Here is a 15,998-nt window from a genome sequence, read left to right as displayed (position 1 = left end):
TAACACCTACAGCACTATAAAAACCACAGGGTAACACCTACAGCACTATAAAAACCACAGGGTAACACCTACAGCACTATAAAAACCACAGGGTAACACCTACAGCACTATAAAAACCGCAGGGTAACACCTACAGCACTATAAAAACCACAAGGTAACACGTACAGCATTATAAAAACCACAGGGTAACACCTACAGCACTATAAAAACCACAAGGTAACACGTACAGCACTATAAAAATCACAAGGTAACACCTACAGCACTATAAAAACCACAGGGTAACACCTACAGCACTATAAAAACCACAGGGTAACACCTACAGCACTATAAAAACCACAAGGTAACACCTACAGCAATGTAATAATCACAGGACAATAAAAATTATAACCACAACAGGGAAACATCTACAACACTATAATCACAGAACAACTACAAACTATAACAGTGTAATACCTACAGCACTATAATGATCACAGGACAACTAAAGTAACTCTACTGCACACAAGACAGCAACAGTAACTACAGTATAATACAGGCTGGGTAACACCTACAGCACTATAAACCATACAGTGCATTTCAAAAGTCATGCAGATTTTCTGCTACAGCTAAATGGAAATGTTTTTCGAAAAATGCTTAGACATGCCGAACAGTATATTTTAAAAAGACACTTTTTCAAGAAAACAAACTATTCTTGATATCATTGCTGTGCGAGTTGTGACACATCGGAAACATTTTTAAACGACACCCTGTATTTTTCTGCATACCATCTGAAAGTTTTCATTATTTTCCATGGTTACATAAGCTATCAATTGTTCTCTACAACAAATGTTGCTACGGTAACAAAATAAATAGTTAAAATAAATGTGTTACAGAATCAAATGTTCAATTAATTAAATGTTCAAAATGTTGCCCATTTACGATCTGGCAATGTGAAAGATCCAGAAAAAAATTCCTGTTTAACATTTTCAATGACTGCGGGTGGTATTCCTCTACACTCCACTTGTATTTTTCTTTTCAACTCATCAATATCAGCAGGCTTCGTAGAAAATACCTTACCTTTAAAAATGGGACTAATTTAAAAAACGTGGTTAATTTCCAGAAACTTGCCATTTAACTCTTGTCCCCTTCAATGTACTTTCCTGTCTACAGATCGCTGCATGCAAGTCTTCCATTGTTCATAACACTGCTACAGCTCATCAACCCTCCACATTTTCAGTTGTTGTGCTGTTTTTGCCTTTGCCTCTTTGACAGTCAGAAAATGGGTTCCCCAGGACACTTTTTATTCTGAGGAAGAGGAAGTCGTCACAGGAGGCTAAATCTGGTGAATATGGATGATGTTCAAGCACTGGAATGTATTTAACTAGAAACTTCTTCACCGAAAGAGCATTGTGTGTGGGTGCATTGTCCTGATGCAGCATCCAAGTGTTGTTCTTCCAAAGAACCGACGCCTTCTTCTTCTTCATCACTCATTCTCTCAGCCCTGTCGAAACCTCAATATAATAATGCTGGTTTCAGTTTGACCCTCAGGCACTCATTCAACCAAGACAACCCCTCTGATGTCAAAGAAACAATTAGCATTGCTTTGAATTTTGACCTGGATGTTCATCTTCCACTTCCTCCCGACCCTCACTAAAGCTTTTCTGCGAGATCGTGCGTATTTGCTTACTTTCCGCACAAAACCAATCCGCAGAAAGTCTAAAATTCCACATTCAGTATTCCCAACCTAACACACACAACAATTTCCCTCTTCTTACCGCTTAAGTGACATATTGATTTTACTGCTTTAGGCTTTTAACATATTATTTTTAGAGACGTTCAATATAGTAACAATTATAAATTGGAAACTTACCACTGCAATTTCACCTAAATTGCACTGTTAATTATTGTTTTTAAATATTTGCAAAAATTAAGTAAACTCTACAACTCCACTAAAGTTACTGCATTCGTGATGCAAGTAACATTAAGGAAGCTGTGAAAAAATCAACAAGATTCCAGACTCATCATAGACTGGGCGAAAAAAAGACACGTATATCACGGCCTGCTGGAGTATAGTAAACACAGAAAACATTTTAAAGCAACAATGTTGAAGATAGATATTTTTGTTTTGCAAATTTGCCGTCATTGAACAGAAACCAAGATGGAGATTTCATTGCAACTAATTAGAAATTCCTCCTTCAGGTATGTAATAAACGATCTTCGCACAAAATAATGTACGCTACACGAGCGGTATGCTTTCTTTCAATTCTCGGAAATTAAAAAAGCTCAACTACGTTTCGCTTTTTCAAACTTTTCCTCGAACATGAAAACTTCAACATACCGCTCTTGTAATGCATATTACTATTGTGCCACTCATGAAGTGACATTAAATTAGCACCATACACCTGCTTTAATAATTGAATGCACTCCGTTGGGAATTTTCCCAGTTTCACAAGAAATTTGAGATTAATATGCTGTTCAATCTTTCCACTAGGCATTATTCTGGCAAGTTAACAATGCAACGTCCACTTCAAACCACTCTCAATAACAAACTAAGTTGAATAGCGAGATGAACCAGCCCCGCTGCATTGCAGAACCTTCAATGTTTACAACTTGCACTAGCAATCCGCAACCTTTCTTTCACCCTCGAGAGTGGAGCAGTCCCATTTTTAAACTGTCAGACCTCTTATTTCAAATAACCCCATAGAAAGTAATCAAGAAGGGAAAGATCCGGCGATCTTGCAGGCCACTCTACAAATCCTCTTCTTATGACCCATCTATTAGGGAACACCAGATATCAGATGGAATCATTAGTTAAGTCTAGATCCTGTATCATCAAAAAAGTAGGGGCCCACAATTCTACATCCTACTGTAGAATCCCTGCCCATACACTTGTTTACCTTCTGGGAAAATTGCGGAGAGTTTCTACCATCCAGCATGGGTTAGTTTCTGACCAGTACCTGCAATTTTGTCTACTCACTTCTCCATTCAGACAAAATGTAGATTCATCAAAGAAAAGCAAGCTTGATACGAAATTGAGGTCTCTATCGCAGAGGTGGTCATTGCCACACAGAATTGCAATCTTCTGTCTCCAACATCTTCCGTTAGCTCCTGCGAGGCCTGCACTTCATAAGGATGATATTTATTACAATGTAGCAGTCTCCAGATGGTTGTTCTCGATACATCAAATGTAGATTGTAATTCAGTAAGTGAAGAATGTGGATTATCTTTCACTGTTATCAAAATGTCTAGCTCCAAGTCTTCAGTAGTTGATAATGGTCTACCAGATCATTGGACATCTCTCACATGTCCATTTTCATTGAATTTGTTTTGTATTCTATTCACAGTAGATTAATAAATAGGAGATCAATCTGGATGTGTTTAATTGAAAAGTGCACATACTTCATCTTGTGTATGTTTCCTGTCACCAAATCCAATCATCATTAAAATCTCAATTCTCTGACTTTCACTTAATAACATCGTTATTTTCTGTTAATTTCTACAAATAAACTGCTTCCATAACATCAGGAAATCCAACTATTTACGTTATCATAGCAATGTTTGTTGTATAAAATAATTGATAGCTTGTGTGACCATAGAGAATAAAATCCTGCCTTAGTTGCCTCATGAGTGATGCCTATTGGTGTCACTTATAAGGTTCCAACCAGTCTTCAGACTTTTACGCATACACACAATGTCATATATACTTAGACTTCAACAAACAAAATTTGATAACACAATCTCAAGGGAAAAAATGGAACTCTCTGCATCATAATCCATAGTTAATTCCCGATTTACCACGAAAATCGTCTGTAACTGCATTTAGATTGGCAACAGGCCATGATTGTTTGGCCAAGCATCTGCATAGAATTGGAATATATCAGTCCCCTAACTGCCCATTGTGCAACTCAAACCAAGAAATGGATTCGGAACACCTCAAAATCTGTGCTTCAGTGGCTGGCCATGACAATATCTTTGAAAAATATTGGAGTGCAAGAGGTCAAATGACTTTATTGTCAAACGCCTGGCATTAGAAAACAACAGACAATGTCTGATGTTGAGCACTTGACAATGTTATTAGCTTTATATTTCTACAAGGAAGGAATTGAAAAGGTAATAATTATACAGAATACACAGCAATTAAAATAACCATACGTTAAATAAAGGTTCGTCATATCATTCACAATTTCATTTGACAAATCCATTTCTTTCTGCAAGACATATAGTCTCTACTGCTTAAGTTTTCTACTAGCCTAGTCTAACCTTATTCCCACAACACACAATAAGAATGAGAAGTGCTTCCAATGCCCACTCTACACCGAAACCCAACCTTTAACAATAAGGTGATGATACATACAAAATCTTTCATACTAATTTACAAACAGATATTAATAACACAAATAATTTAGCTGAAAGAAATTTACCTGACTGTACGTCTGCCCATTGCCTCCAGCAATGTCCCTCTGTGTACTCTCTGTCAAGTAGGTCTTCAGTAAGCCACCAACAGGTGTCGCACTCGACTGTCCACTGACTGAAATATTTGGCTGTGAAGTGAACATGGCGGTATCAGTTTTCAGCCGTTTGTTTGCACTGCAGCCTTCATCCACATCTACATTGTTCACTTTGGGTAACAGTGGCCTGAGAGGCGTGGTGATGCTACTAGATGTTGCAGGTGCTGGGGAAGGCCGCACAGGTTGTACTTGCTGTATCTGTTTCACAGGTACCTCCTGTACCTCATTTCTCACAGGCTGTACCTCCTGTACCTCATGACTCGGAAGCTGTACCTGCTGTATGTCATTCAGCTGCCCAGGAATCTTCACTTTCAGGTCACCTACCACATCAGGATCTGCCATAATGTTCGAGATCTGAACTACTGGAATAGCAACACCATCAGGCGACAAGATGACACTACGGTTGTCCTGTCTGACTGGAGGATCGTCATCAATGATCTCTATCACTTCATCGTCACTAACGTCTACAACAGCAATGGGTGTGGGAGGAGAGACAGGCCCGCCAGTCAGAGTCCTGTGTGGGCTCTGTGAGGAACACGAGGAAGAGTCTGATGACTGCGACCGATGCTTCCGACCAACTTGTCGACGGCGATATCTGCAAGGAGGTTCTTCAGCAGCATTGTCTTCATCGTCGTCTTCTTCAGAGTTCCTCCTATCTTGCGCATTTTGCAGCATTGTCTTACAATCCTCACACTCCCACTCCGGGTTCGACCACTTGAGGGGCCCACACCCCACATGGACGCCTTGTGACCCACAGTATCTGCACAGCACCAGTTCCCAACGCGTCCCCATCATTTCGTGTTGTCGTCCCTTGGGACAATTACATCGCAAGGCATCACAACGATTGTGTCGATGCAGTAGTTCCTGGTAAGCATTTGGGACTAGTTCCCAGGAAGCATCCTGTTCTGGAATATAGATGCCGAAGTCCAGCATCGCCTTCTGGAACACGGACTTGTTGTTGCACAGTGGACACTTGAAGAAGTAGCCTGCACTCATTGCAAGCCTCTGCACACAGTCCCGGTGGAACCAAGCGTTGATGCGACAGCAAGGTGCCCACAGAGTCGAGCAGCTGGCAGTAGGCTCGATGCTGTCATAGCAGATGGTGCACGTGGCATCTCTGTTCTTCACATCCCTCAGTATCGATGGGTCAATCTTCTGGATTGGCCGGTGAATTGAACAAAATGACCTGCACAGAAAACATCAGCAATGCAGTGAAATCTTTTAAATAACTCGGAAGGAAAATGTATTATGTTACCCATCACGATGCCAGTAAAATAAAAAAATCATATCTTCGAAGTTGATGTCAGTTTGAGCACATTATTTACACTTTAAAAGTGGCGATCAAGCAATAAAATGTTTGTTCTGTGCTTATTTGATTTTTATGCTCGACCATGCCGAAATGTAGTAATTATACACCTGGCAGCAGTCCTTTAATGCATGTCATTAAAGTACACCTATTCATTAAAGTTCAGGTTTTCGATTATTCTCAGATATGCAATCGAAAGACAACTATCGAAAGGTCACGGAGGCTGGAAATCCAATACTGTCGCAGAAGGTTATGTTCTGTTACTATAATAATAATTAGAGTTAATTGTAAATAATATTCAAATAAATTCAATTTGTCATCTCGTTTTTCAATGTCGAATTCAATTTCAAGTTTATATCAAGACATCTTTATCTTACTCTCTAGATTATATCAAGGTCGTCGACATTCGTTTCCCGGAAAAAATGAATACTTTCGCGTCTGCGCACATCTCACAATTCATGAGGTAGGCTATTGCACTCACTCACATAACAATAACATGAATATTTATGAATAATTTCAAGTTAGAAATATGGTCGAGCATAAAAAGTCATATGAAACTTGCCTATAATGGTAATTAAGACGCTTGTATGAAAATTATGAAACTCGCTTGCGCTCATTTCATAAACATCCTCGCATCTTAATTACTACCATTATAGGCTCGTTGCATAATGTACTATTATGATTTTACCTGCTTCGTTATAAAATATGACTCTCCAGTAATCAGAGGTCTATATGCATCTAAGATTATGAAGTTACTGTATCGAAATGTTTTTTCGTAACTGGTCCGTGGATTTCCCCTATTGCCATTTATGTAGATGATAGATTTTGATTATATTATACAAAGTTAAATCATTGAGTCGTTTGGTTAACAATCATGGAGGTGGCAGGATCCAGTGAAGTGCATGGTTTGTGTGACAATTGTCAATGGATAGTTTTGCAATTTTGAAAGGGGCCATTGTTGAATATTGAAGAATTGCGATGATTTTTATTAAGGCATGGCATATTGTCTGATAAATGTCTTTGTGCAAATTGCGGAACTGTGAAATATGCACGTTTTCATAGTGTCGAGAATTAGTGACAGATTAGGTTTGGGTTATTCAGGCTTTTGGTATGCCTTGCATATACGTTCTTTGGGAGATACATAGTAGAGTTCTGCACAGGCTCTGGTCAAGCGGCCAAGCCCAGGTTGAAATTCACTTGGTATGTCTATCTGGTTTGGGCTGGGTATCTTCCCAAATCAATTCACCAACATTCCCTTCAAGCAATGGTGTTGAAACTTCGACTGGATCTCCTGAGCATTCTTCACCCACAACACCAGTTCAACCACTTTTAGATATCAACCCACTTACAAAAATTATCATCATCATCATCATCATCATCAACAGCATGGCTTAGGCCTTTGGCATGTTCCGGCTTCAAGTATTGTGCTTAGGTGAAATATTAAAGTGATATATTATAATTGTGTTGAGTTTTTATAAAATATTAAAATTTACAGCTTAAAATACTAAAATATTATTCAATGTTAATTAAAATTGATCTCTCCATCATTTACATGGACGTCCTTGATCTCTTCTGCCCTTGGGATAATAATTCAATAATACTCTTGGGAATCGATCTTGATTCATTCTTTCCACATGTTCCAACCATTTTATCTGATAGTTTTTTATTTTAGAAATGATATCTTCTATCTGCAATTCTCTTCTTATATCCTCACTTCGTCTTTGATCAATACGCAGATATCCCGCCACCGCTCTTAAAAAACACATCTCGGGTGCTTCCAGTCTCTTTTTTAGTTGTTGAGTCAACATCCAACATTCAGATCCGTACAGAAGGGTTGGGATCGCCATTTATGTTGTAGAACTTTAAGATAGTCTCCTTTCTAACCCTTGCAATCAGGGTTCTTCTTAGAGTTCCACATATATGTTGGAATCTTTGTAACTTATCATTGATATCTCGTCCTGTATTATATCCCACGTTGAAACCTAGATATTTAAAATACATTATTTGTTCTACTATCATGCCGTTAATTACTATTTTACTTCTAAGAGGATATTTTCCTTTAAAAGCTGTTACCTTTGTTTTCTTCTCCGAAATTTTCATATTATATTCGCCAGCAACTATGTTTAACTTATATATTGCTCTTTGTAGACCATCTTCCGAGTTTGCTATTAATACCTGATTGTCAGCATAGAGAAGAGTATCGATTTCTATATTGTTAACACAAAAATTATTTTTAAGTTCATTTTTCCATCTGTTAATGATGTCGTCAATGTATATATTGAACAATGCGGGTGATAATGGACACCCTTGTCTTACTCCTTGATTTATAGCCTTTTTACTATTATTCCTTTTCCCGTTTATTTCAATCATTATTTGATTTTCATGATACAGACTATGTATTGCTCTCACTAAATGTTGAGGATAGCTTTTTATCATTATATTCCAAAGCTTGGTTCGATTTACGTTATCGAAGTAAATTAATACGGTTTATGCAATTGATGCCATTATGTATGCAGATTCTTGAATACACTTCTGCTACAAAAAAAAAACTAACACAGACCACTAACTAATCAGTGGACACATTACCTTTTACAATAATTAATTTAAGATAATTTAACATATTTATCTTAGTAGATATTGTGTAACAATGGCCATCCATATTATTTCATGTTATACAGTCTTCCATTAGGAACGCAACTGGACTCGAACTACTATCCAACCTAGTGGTTATGTCGCATCTCGATTTCCCCCACCAGTTTCTGCTGGCCTATCTGTAAAGGCTGGGGTGTTAGGCACTTTCCTGAAAATATCTGTTATTTGGAAGTCTACATAATACTATACAACTTTACTGTTCAAAATAAGTTAAAGAAAAGAGCTGAGTAAAGTCACATCTTCCATTTCGCCAACCATGCAACATAACCACTCGGTCAGACAGTACCAGTAAGGCCCAATTGTATAAAACTCCCTGACTAAAGATCAATTTTGATCGAAGAACGCAAAGTGAACCGAGTTCAGACACTTCTTCTATTGTATAAAACTTTTCTGCGATCAAATTACCTAGGTTCAAACGCAATCTAAGTTCACGTGAAAAGGACTTGGCAACATCGCATAAACAGGTGAAGTATGTGATGTGCGGGCCATGTTGTACAGGTTTGTTCAGTGTAGCCAATTTAGCGACTTTAACTCTTTTTCGTCGACAATTTCTTTTTTAACTTTTATATTGCTTAAATAGGGATTTAGCGACTTTTTAGCACCTCATAGTAAGAAAATTTAATCTTTCTTTGTTGATAATAAGAAATCCAGCGACTTTCCAACTACTTTTTAGCAACTTTCCACACACTCTGTTGGAGACACTGGTTTGTGTTGTGCGTTGTAAATAATGGCGGAAAATAAGAAGAAGGCTGACTGTTCTCCAAATTGTTATCATGTTATGGTGTCTGATACTGCTGAACATAATAAAGCTTTATAAAACGACAATTTTCGTTTAGTAACACAGCTAATTGAAAATTTATGAGTGTACCTATCATATCCATGAATAATGAATGGTTGTTATAAACATAATATAATTATAGGTTATGTTATTTGATACTGCTGAACATGATAAAGCCTTATAAAATATAAGAAAGTTTGCATATTAAGGCAAGAAATTGAAAAAAATATATATAAATGCATCTACCATATATATTAATAATAATGGTTATTCTTTTTGCACAATCTGCCACTCGTATACTTCAAACAGAAAAGAAATAACTGAACTTGGATCATATAACTTATTCGGAGAAATTTCTTCAGTCAAAGTTGACTTTAGTTTAAGACAAATTAATCTGAGATTAGACTTTATACAACACAAAATTCCAAGTTCAGCTAGAACGAAGATCAATTTAATCTCTGATCTAAGATTAAATGGTTTATACAATCGGCCCTAAAGGTAATAGAGCTATAACATGTGAAGGCTGTATCGGTTGCAGGGTCCATTCACGTTTATAACGAACAACCTGTACTTTTCTGTTTCTGTAGTTCCTGAATGGCCTACATACATGGCAGCTGAGGCAAAAACATCGGATGAATACTTATTACATACATTAACAAGCAGATTGTTGAATTAAATGAAATAAACCACGTAACTTTTACGTCTTCTTTAATAAGGCAATAATTCAAAATTATATTTTGAAAGAAATTATGGTACCAGTATGCCACAAAATTTTACCTACAAATCAGTATACATGCAAATGTTTCAGATTTTTTATTGCGGAAACCAGTGTATCAATACTCGAATCCAGAGCAATAGTTACAAATCAATGTAACACAAACTGAAAATGTTACATTCAATATGCATACATAAAGAAACCCTCAAATTAAGAGAGGTCTTTAAAAGCAGTAAAACAATGATTTATACTAAAAATATTAATGATATCCTCCAGAAGTGCTTACATCAGAAACAATAGCTCCTCAACATGCCCTCAACATAAAAAATTTGCTTACTTGAATTGCCCAAAGAACTGATGCAAGGAGCCTTCTCTACGACCACATGGCAAGTGGAATACTTTCTTGCAACGAGGAACACAACAGCCCAATGTCGCACCGGGCTTCTTACAGTAAAAACACAACTGAAAGAAGAAAGGTCAACATCTGATTGGAAAAGGCACATAAACGTGGGTTAGAAGGAGTAAAATAACATAAGACAGTCTACATATGGTTAGAATGAATAAAGTAACTAGGCTTAAACAAGGTTAGAAAGAAAAAAGTAGCACATGAAGATCTATACGTGGTGAGAAAGATCTAAGCAGAACATGAAGATCTACATGTGGTTAGAAAGAATATTAAGTAGCACATAAAGATTTACACATGCTTAGAAAGGAAAAAAGGACAAAGATCAAAACATGGTTAAAAAGAAAAAAGTAATGCATTAAGATCTACAAATGGTTAGAAAAAGCCAGGTTGTACATTAAGATCGACACATGGTTAGAAATAATTTAGTACGACATGAAGATCTACACGTGATTATAAAAAAATAAGTATCACATGAAAATCTACACATGATTAGAAAGAATTAAGTAGACAAGAAGATTGCTTAGAAAGAAGTAGGACATGAAGACCTACATGTAGTTAGAAAGAATTAAATAGCACATGAAGATCTACAAGTAGTTTGAAAGAATGAAGTAATACACAAAGATCTACATGTTGTTTCAAAGAATGAAGTAGCACGCGAAGATCTACATGTGGTTAGAAATAATTTAGTACGACATGAAGATCTACACATGATTAGAAAAAAATAAGTATCACATGAAGATCTACACATGATTAGAAAGAATTAAGTAGCACAAGACGATTGGTTAGAAAGAAGTAGCACATGAAGACCAACTTGTAGTTAGAAAGAATTAAATAGCACATGAAGATCTACAAGTAGTTTGAAAGAATGAAGTAACACACGAAGATCTAAATGTTGTTTGAAAGAATGAAGTAGCACACAAAGATCTACACGTGGTTAGAAAGAATTAAGCACCACATAAAGATCTACAGGTGGTTAGAAAGAATTAATTTGCACATGATGATCTACATGTAGTTTGAAAGAATAAAGTAGCACAAGAAAATCTATACGTGATTAAAAAGAATTAACTAGCACGTGATGATCTACAAGTAGTTTGAAAAATGAAGAGCATACGAAGATCTACACGCGATTAGAAAGAATTAAATAGCACATGAAGATCGACAAATGATCAGAAAAAGTAGCAGGTGAAGCTCGATACATGGTTAGAAAAAGTGACATGACACATGAAGATGGACACGTGGTTAGAAAATGTAAAGTAACATATGAAGATCGAAATGTGGTTAGAAAAAGTGAAGTGGCAGATGAAGATTGACACGTGATTAGAAGGAAGTACAATAGCACATCAAGATGGACACGTGGTTAGAAAATGTAAAGCAGCAGATGAAGATGGACATTTGGTTAGAAAAAATAAAGTAAAACATGAAGATCAACATATGATTAGAAAAAGTAAAGTAGCACATGAGAATGGACATATGAGTAGAAAAAGTGAAGTAGCATATGAAGATTGACACGTGGTTAGGAAAAGTAAAGTAATACATGAAAGTTGACACGTGTTAGAAAAAGGAAAGTAATATATGAAGGTCGACACGGGGTTAGAAAAAGTAAGTAGCACAAGAAGATCAACATGTGGTTAGATAAAACAGACCATGAAGATTGACACATGATTATAAGAGGTTCAAGTAATAAAAGAAAAGTCTACTATCTTTTAATTAGAATTACTTATATAAAAATAGAACGAAGACTTCTGCTAGTGCTAAGTGATTATATTTCCAGCTACAAATCTTGCAGACTCAGTTTCAATTTCTGACAGTCCATTTTATACAGACTGGATGTCTTTTCATAAGTCAGGGTCTTACAGCATGTTGAACATGTGATCATGACATTCTACTAAGTGTAAAATTCTAATTCCAACTCTCAATTCTGAAATAAGTGAGAAGGAACCAAAGTCAAATTACACCTGCATACTTTCAGCTTCAGTATCAGCATCAGAAACTACTTGTATCTGTTAAATTGAGCCCAAGAGTCAAAGAGACAATCTGAACTTGGAAGCTGTGTGCCCATCCACTAATCCCATGGAGTGTCATTTCCAGAGCTTCAAAAATTTAATTGTGGTCCATCAGTCAAGCAAAAATTTCACTATTCAGCATAGTCGAACTACAGAAGCGCCAATTAATAAAAAAAATTAGAATTTCTTTCGCTCCTCAAATAAAAATGTTCACTCGTCACAGACGAGCAGAGGAATGTTTTTTTTTTCAAGTGCTGTACATTTCTAATACAGCATATTCTAGCAGAAGGCGGAAAGAGACAACCACAGCTGCACTGACATCATATAAATGGATTATTAAAAAATGCACACATATGAATAAAGAACCAGATACAATAATCAAGGCTCACTAGATATTACTCACCTCATTAAAACAAACTGAATTATACTAATGCACTCTACCTAATTTGTAGTCTTGTGCTGTCTATTTTAGTTGGCTCTGGTGTGACATAGAAGTAGCCATCTGGTGTGATAATAGTTAATTACTGCGCCTTCAATGTCATCAGATAGTTCTGTCCTAGTACGTTAAATAGTAAATCATCAAGATAAAATAAACAAGTTAGAGTGTGCTAACAAACATTCATCAGATCCAATGACAGATGACTGTGTTAATATTTCAAGCATTAACAATGAAAGGACACTAATCATCCACATATTAGTATAACCATGCAATTCTTATTCCTATACTGTTTTCGCTGTAAGAAAAATCCTAATGTAAACACAAGCACATGGCTGTCATACCTGCGATTGGCTCCCAGTCGAAACACTCACACAACGCAGGAAAATACAGTCCGTATTTGGAAACTATCATCTTGTATTATTTTAAAACAAAAAATTGAATTCTAGTTATTAAATACGATGAAACATATAACTTCACTCATATGTAAAACGAAATGTAAAAGAAACGCTACTTTTATATTTTGTTATGTACTATGAACGTGGATGAATACAAACAGTAATACAGAAGTAGTCTGTTCTTGTAACAAGCTGGCATCACTTGAGCTCGTAGTTGTTCACGTAAGCATGTGGTACTGTAGTATGGCTTCTGCATCCTCGGTGTGTGTTTATTAAACATAAGAGTAGAAATCCTCTCAAAAGCGGAGAAAAAGAAATAGTCTTAAATGTATATAATAAATTAGGCTATGTGAGTCTTAATTACAGTAATTATAAAATAAATGTTTCCTAAGCAAACGAATGCATAGTAGTGAGGTTAGGCCTACTTGACGAGTAACAGGAAATGTTTAACATGAAACAGAATGTACAACAGTAGGCAGGAACACGTACTGAGAATCTATGGCGCCAAACAGCAGCCAATGAAGCCTCACTTCAGTCACGTGCAATTGTTTACATTAGGATTTTTCTTACAGCGAAAAGATTATATAGTCCTCTAAAAACTAATGCTTACAATTCGTTTCCCCCTCCTCCATTCTTTCAGGATGTCATCTCTAAGAAAGCCAAGAATTCCATCATTGTCTCCTCCATTCTGCTCCATATTGGAAGACAAGAGCTGAAACAAGTCATAGTTGTTGGCATATTAAAATATTGCAAGATTATACACCTCTTCCAATACTAGGACGAAATTTTTTCACCAATTTTTCTCTACTCAGCACATAATACGGACATTATTAACTTACAAGACAATAGTAATGTGTCACAATATCTCCATCCAGCTCATAGATCTTCCCATACAATAATTCATTATCCTCATCTAGGTTGCAGAAGATGCACAGCTTGTTTTGGTCTTGGAGGGGTTGTCCCTTTTTCTTCTCCATGTCTGATTGATTCTGCCCTTCAAACCGAAATTACGTTATCACAACTGAAATACAAGAAATTGAATATAACTCAGAATGTCGGACACAATCTTCTCTATGTATGAGAATCACTCTGACAGTTTTGAGAATTAAGATAGTCAATGAACTCTTACCCTTACATCTTCTCAAAACATTGTCAGTACATTCTATGCTGTGACTCATCTGCTCAAACCATTTTGTTTGCTTAATTCTTGGTCTTTGAGTATATTGCAAAAAAATACTCTACATATGCAGTCACTGCAGCTTCGAAATTCAAACTGACGACCACAAATATTTTCTTTAATACTGACAAAAAGATAAAGTCACACGAGCCAAGGTCTGAACTGTAGGAACTATGCTGCAAAGTTTGAAACCATGATTCCTCTGGAAACCTAGTTGTTTCCTGTAGGCAACCATAAATATATATAAAAAATATTGTTGTGGTACATTAGAATTTTACACAGATGTTTCCTTCTTAGCTCATCAAAAACTTTTGGCAAGCATTTTATGATATATATGGCAATGACTGTCTTTTGTTCAAGTAAAATTGATGGCGGAGTAAAATGATTACCTTCACAGCACTTTACTTGTTCACTTCTCTCAGAGACTATGCAGTTCAATTACTCCTGAACATCTCTAGATCACATTCATATATACAGTAGAACCTGCATGCAACTGAACATGATGGTTCCATAGAAAATTTTCCATTTTGGCAGGTTTTTTCTTATAAAAGGGTTAATTAAACGTTCATGTAATTTAAGGAACATACAAAGACAACTTAAGCTAAGTTTAAAGATGAATTTTTATGGCTAGTACTTATTAAGGAAATATAACGAAACTCATTTCATCCTGATGCTTAACATACAGTAACTTATTTTCACAGCCTTCTGAATGACTACCTTCTTTCATTTTCTTGAAATTTTATTTAAAATAAAACTAATAGACTGTACACTTAAAATCAACACTTACATTTCACTAAAACATTTAAATAAAATATTGACATACTGAGTACACGGAACAAATATGTACTTGCGCAATGCCTTCTCTGTAGTCACGACATTAACTTGAAAATGAATTTCCGTCTTATTCAGGCAATAATCAACCAATGGTTCTTTAAAACCATTCCATTTCCGTGTTATGGAAGTTTCCAGCTTATAGAAATTGTATTACCGGTTGTTCTGTATGGTTGTGAAACTTGGACTCTCATTTTGAGAGAGGAACAGAGACTACGGGTGTTTGAGAATAAGATTCTAGGAAAATATTTGGGGCTAAGAGGGATGAAGTTACAGGAGAATGGAGAAAGTTACACAACACAGAACTGCACGCATTGTATCCTTCACCTGACATAATTAGGAACATTAAATCCAGACGTTTGAGATGGGCAGGGCATGTAGCACGTATGGGTGAATCCAGAAATGCATATAGAGTGTTAGTTGGGAGGCCGGAGGGAAAAAGACCTTTAGGGAGGCCGAGACGTAGATGGGAAGATAATATTAAAATGGATTTGAGGGAGGTGGGATATGATGATAGAGAATGGATTAATTTTGCTCAGGATAGGGACCAATGGCGGGCTTATGTGAGGGCAGCAATGAACCTCCGGTTTCCTTAATAGCCAGTAAGTAAGAAATTGTTGCCATGTTTAAAATCGTTCTGTTCTGAGATTTTCTTTCCATATCAACAAGTTTCCTCCTTATAAAGATTCCATCACAGACAGATTTTAATGTACAACTTTCGTCTCCTGTCATAATGTTCCAATGTCAGTTACATGCTGAGTGTCATAATTCTGCAATATTTCTTAGCAACAATTCATTCAATCTCGTTA

General features: G+C 36.3%; 1 protein-coding gene across 6 annotated transcripts in view; it reads right to left on the bottom strand.

The window, feature by feature from the left end:
- LOC138698600 (uncharacterized) overlaps positions 1 to 15,998 on the bottom strand; it is a 101,306-nt gene that overhangs the window by 79,071 nt on the left and 6,237 nt on the right. For 5 of the 6 annotated variants that reach the window (XM_069824639.1, XM_069824638.1, XM_069824637.1 and 2 more), the window contains 4 exons: positions 14,021 to 14,202; positions 13,792 to 13,893; positions 10,276 to 10,400; positions 4,401 to 5,673 (listed from right to left, as the gene is read on the bottom strand). In XM_069824639.1, coding sequence (XP_069680740.1) covers positions 4,401 to 5,673; positions 10,276 to 10,400; positions 13,792 to 13,893; positions 14,021 to 14,158 — 1,638 coding nt within the window. In that variant the 5' untranslated portion in view covers positions 14,159 to 14,202. Of the gene's footprint in view, positions 1 to 4,400; positions 5,674 to 10,275; positions 10,401 to 13,791; positions 13,894 to 14,020; positions 14,203 to 14,310; positions 14,572 to 15,998 lie in introns of those variants that run through there. The other variant, XM_069824636.1, reaches the window with a different exon arrangement.

The sequence above is a fragment of the Periplaneta americana genome, chromosome 4 (assembly GCF_040183065.1).
Source record: "Periplaneta americana isolate PAMFEO1 chromosome 4, P.americana_PAMFEO1_priV1, whole genome shotgun sequence".
NCBI classification, from domain to species: domain Eukaryota; kingdom Metazoa; phylum Arthropoda; class Insecta; order Blattodea; family Blattidae; genus Periplaneta; species Periplaneta americana.
The sequence above is the reverse complement of the archived record's forward strand: the minus strand, read 5'-3'. Positions and strand labels throughout refer to the sequence as shown.